Consider the following 4,751-nt stretch of genomic DNA (forward strand, 5'->3'; position numbering starts at 1 on the left):
TCCAGCAAGGGTACAGGCACCATTTCTGAAGCATCATCCCATACACACTCTGACCAGAGCTCCTTTAGTGATGTTTTAAAAATTATTGCTGTAAATGAGAGAAAAATACTTTGGGAAAGGGGTCTTCTCTCAGCATTGAAGTCCTAAGAATGTTATTTAGAACTAGCAGTTATGAAACCCGTATTTACTAAAGGACCTTAGAATTACCAGAGGGCAGGGACTTCGTGATGGGGAGGCAGGACATTACTGTGACTTGGAAAGGAGCCCCCACTGCACCCCCAGCCCCTGGAGTCACCTCACTTGCAAAGTGGGAGGGAGCTGGATAAGATGATTTCATGACCTCTGAGCCTTCTCCACTTTGCCCATGCATGTTCCACGGCCTCAAATGGACGGGGAGCTTCTGTTCTGCACAGATAGAGCTGGAGAATTGGCTTGTCCACTGAGCAGAGGGAGTGAGGGGGTCCCACTGTAGAGCCCCAAGTTCAAGTTCCTTCTGATAGGGTGCTGTGTGGCTGTGGGAGAGTTCTCTTCTTTTCTGGGCCTCACCTTCCTGTCATCTCTCTATGGAAGAGCTAACAGCAACCTCAAAAGGCTGTTGCATTTAAGGGACTGTAGGAGACCAAGGTTGGGCTAATATATTTCCTTGAGCTGGGCACAGCATGGTGCCTGTTTCAGCACAGAAGCTGGGAAGCACCGAAAAGGCATGCATCAGACAACTCTGGCAGGAAAATAAAGAAAAATCTGAAGGAGATATAGGTATCCAGGGGCAGCTCTTCTTGCACCAAATATAGTTAAACATTTGGGGCATATTTTCCATTAGATTTTTTTTTTTTTTTTTTTTTTGGTCTTTGAACAAGAACGGCTATTTATCCAAGTCCCCACAGCAGGCTGGGGACAGGAGCTGTCTATGACTCCTGCTGGCTGCTAGTGGACCTGGCGTGTGTCCAGGCCTGGCTTAGCTGCCAATGGCCCTCAGAGAGAATTCCGCCACGGCTGGGGGGTACTCTTCTCGCAGTGGCTGCTACCAACAGGCAGAGAGGGCTCCAGTTCTGCCCAGAGGGTTCTCCTTTGGGGGCACAGGGCCCCCCCCCCCGGAAAAGGTGAGGGCCAAGTGCACTCACATGTGTGGGCCAGTGGCACAGGGGAAAGTTGGGGGTAGGGAGAATGATTGTGAGAGTGAGGTCCTCTTTGCAGGCCTGGCCACTTGATACTTTCTCAGGTTTGAGGTCATGAGAACTTAGAGAAAAAAATTTGTAAAAACTTGTGAAATCCAAATAAGGTCAGTGGTGTAGTTCATAGTATGGTACCAATGTCAATTTCCTGGTTTTGACCATTGTACTGTGGTTATGTAAGGTGCTAACATTGGGGGGAGCAGGGGGAAGAGTACACAGGAACTCTCTGTACTATTCTGCAACTTCTACATGAGTCTAAAATTATTTCAAAATAAAAAGTAAAAAAAAAAAAAAAAAATCACCTAGGAATGTGAACCTGCCCTGGAAACTTTGGAGCACTATGTCGCCGCTGTCCTTTACCAGGCGTTTGTGGAGGGCCAGGCCCCATGCCTAGGGGCCCATCCAGTCCTCATGCAGCCCTGTGAATGGTGCAGGGACAAGCATTTAGCACAGCGCCTGGCACGGAGTAGAAACCTGAAAACTGCTAGCCAGTGTTATCACATCATCCCTATTTTAAAATGAGGAAACAGAGTCTCAGAATGCTGAAATGACTTGACCAAGGCACACAGCTAAAAAGTAGCTGAAGTTGGGTTTGATTCCCATCTCCAACCTAGAACTTTCAACCATCCTAGATTCCTCTGCTATTATTTTGACAAGGATTACTTGTAAAACCTTGGGACTTCTTTTTCTTTATTGAAATATAGTTGATTTACAACATTGTGCCAGTTTCTGCTCTACAGCAAAGTGACTCAGTTATACACAGAGACTTCTTTTCTTTCTTTTTTTTTTTTTTCTGTGGTACGCGGGCCTCTCACTGTTGTGGCCTCTCCCTTTGTGGAGCACAGGCTCCGGACGCACAGGCTCAGGGGCCATGGCTCACGGGCCCAGCCGCTCCGCGGCATGTGGGATCTTCCCAGACCAGGGCACGAACCTGTGTCCCCTGCATCGGCAGGCAGACTCTCAACCACTGCACCACCAGGGAAACCCACAGAGACATTTTTTTAAATATTCTTTTCCATTATGGTTTATTACAGGATATTGAATATAGTTCTCTGTGCTATACAGTAGGACCTTGTTGTTTATCCATCCTGTATATAATAGTTCACCTCTGCTAATCCCAAACTCCCAGTCCTTCCCTCCCCCATCCCCTGCCCCTCCTTCTCGGGTCTTCTAAACAGGGTCTGACCCACCTCCCCGCCCTCCACCCCTGGCCTCTGCCTTAGTCATGTTGTGTGTTTCTCCTTTCTTGTCCCCTCCCCACGGGGGGCCAGAAGGTTGTCCTGATTGTCCTTGGGGTCATCCTCTGGGCCAGGTACTGTCATTGGAGGAGAAGGGAGTGGAGAAGCTTGGGGTTCAGGTGACAGGGGCTGGCAGTGCAGCTCCTGAGGCCTCTGCTGCTCACTGGGCCCATGAGCCACACGCTCCATCCTGCAGGTGTGGTGGGTGGACCCAGAACACAATCCCATACCCTGTGGCATGTTCTATGAGTGCCCTCTGGTGCTCTGGGCCATGACAGGTGGAGCAGCATCTCCTTGGTGGGAGGGTCTGCCCGTGTCCTCCATGTGGGTGAGAGCCAGGGTCTTTCCAGTGGTCCTAGCTCAGCCAGCCCCAGAGCAAGTCCCCCAGGGGTGCACAGGGATCCAGCAAAGGGAAGCTGGGACTCAGACCCAGCCTACCGTCGAGTGGCCTGCCCTGCCTCTGACTGGGCTGACCGTCTGTGTTGCAGAGGATACCTACAGCTCTGAGGAGACCGTGGACCACCAGCCTGTCCACCTGAGGGTCATGGACACTGCAGACCTGGTAACATTACCCCCATGACCCATGAAGAGCTGAGAGTCAGTGCAGCCTCTTGGAAAGTTCTGCTTCCAGAGTGTGGGCCTCAGATGGGCATCTGTAAACCTTTTAAGCTCCAATTTGCTATGCGTCCCTGATTGAGGTTCTGACCTCTCTGGGCCTGAATCTATTGATGTGCCAAATGAGAAGGGATAGGAAGGGGCCTGGGGAGACCTGATGATTGTTGGTGTCAACTCTGAGATTCTGTGCTCTGGGGCTTGATGCCTGTGTACACATGGAGACAGGTGCACACACGTGTTTACACAGAGGCTCCCCTGGCCCAACCCTGCTCCGCCGCCCAGTACATACATCTCCCTGTGTCCTCACCACCCCCTGCCAAGGCTGGATGCCAGTTCTTCTCAGAAGCCAAAGGGGCACCATGAACCTGACCCAAAACCAGCAGTGCCCAGGTACAGCCAGGTCTCTGTAGGGGCCATGCCAAAGTCTTGGCTCTGTGCCCCAGAGGCCAAGGTCTCCAGTCTGTGGCTGGGTGGTGGGAGTGAGGCTCAGAAACAGTGTCTCCTTTCACAACAAGCCAAATCCACGCTCAAGTGCCCCTTTGAAAAGGGCCCTGCTGGGGAACAATATACAGAGATGCAGGGAGCGGGGAAGGGGGATGAGACAGCTCAGGTGAAGGCCTTTACCCTGGCCTCCTCTGCCCCTGACAGAGGCTGCCCTCCTTTGCCCCAGGACACCCCCAGGAACTGTGAACGCTACCTGAACTGGGCCCACGCCTTCCTGGTGGTGTACAGCGTCGACAGCCGCCAGAGCTTCGAGGGCAGCAGCAGCTACCTGGAGCTGCTCGCTCTGCATGAGAAGGAGACGCAGCGCAGCTACCCTGCTCTGCTGCTGGGCAACAAGCTGGACATGGCCCAGTACAGGTGAGTGCGGCGCTTTGTCCCACATCCTAGAGCTCGCCTTCTCCTTTCTCGTAAGCAGTGTCATCTTCAGGGATTATTTGGCTGCTAAGACGAGTAATCAATCCCCTTGGATGTAGATAGAAGGGGGTGTGTTGTAAGGATACAGTGGGCAGGGCTTCCAGGCAGCCAAGGGCAAGAAGGGAAGAGCATCTGGGCTGCACAGGGGCTGGACCCTGAAAGTCAGAAGAGAGGCCACTCCTCCCATCCTCCTGAGGCTCTGAGGTCTCTCTCAGCCTCACCCTTTCTTTCCTGAGACTATATGACCTTCTGTTTCCACTCCCCACAGCTGGCTGGTCATCCAGTGCCCAATGCCAATTCTGGGGAGAGAGGCTCTGATTGGCCACCTGGGTCAGGTGTCTGCCCTGGTCCAACCAACTTTCACCTCATCCAAGCATGGTCCCCAGACTCATTCCCACAGTTGGCTGTGCTGAGGGCAGGTTCTCTTAGAAAGAGTTGGAGTTGAAGCAGAGACCACAGACTGGGCCAGAGGGCAGATGACCACTGAGTGCTGCAGCCGTATTTTGCTTGGCTGGCACAGTGTTTTAAAAGACCCGGAAATGGAATGCTTTGAGGCGGGGCGTGCCCCCTCCAGCTGAACACAGGCCTCACACTCCCCGTGGCTTACCTCCACCCTCCCCACACATCCAAGTTGCCCTCCTGGCCCCTGAGGCGTTTGAGACTGTGATGCCTCCACCTGATGAGTGACCCCACTGGCCCTCTCCAGCACGTCCATCCTGTGTGGACAGTCCACCTGAGAGGTAGGGCACCTCCCACCAGCCTTCCTCCCGTCCCTTCCTTCTCAGGGCTGCTCATTCCTGCTTCCCCC

At 53.0% G+C, this 4,751-nt stretch overlaps 1 protein-coding gene across 1 annotated transcript in view; it reads left to right on the forward strand.

The window, feature by feature from the left end:
- The window catches only part of RASL12 (RAS like family 12), a 12,321-nt gene that overhangs the window by 5,258 nt on the left and 2,312 nt on the right, over positions 1–4,751 (forward strand). Inside the window, exons 3-4 of the mRNA XM_007447682.1 lie at positions 2,899–2,972; positions 3,696–3,886. Of these exons, the coding sequence (XP_007447744.1) occupies positions 2,899–2,972; positions 3,696–3,886 (265 nt within the window). The remainder of the gene's footprint in view (positions 1–2,898; positions 2,973–3,695; positions 3,887–4,751) is intronic.

The sequence above is a fragment of the Lipotes vexillifer genome, unplaced genomic scaffold (assembly GCF_000442215.2).
Source record: "Lipotes vexillifer unplaced genomic scaffold, Lipotes_vexillifer_v1.1 scaffold975, whole genome shotgun sequence".
NCBI lineage: Eukaryota > Metazoa > Chordata > Mammalia > Artiodactyla > Lipotidae > Lipotes > Lipotes vexillifer.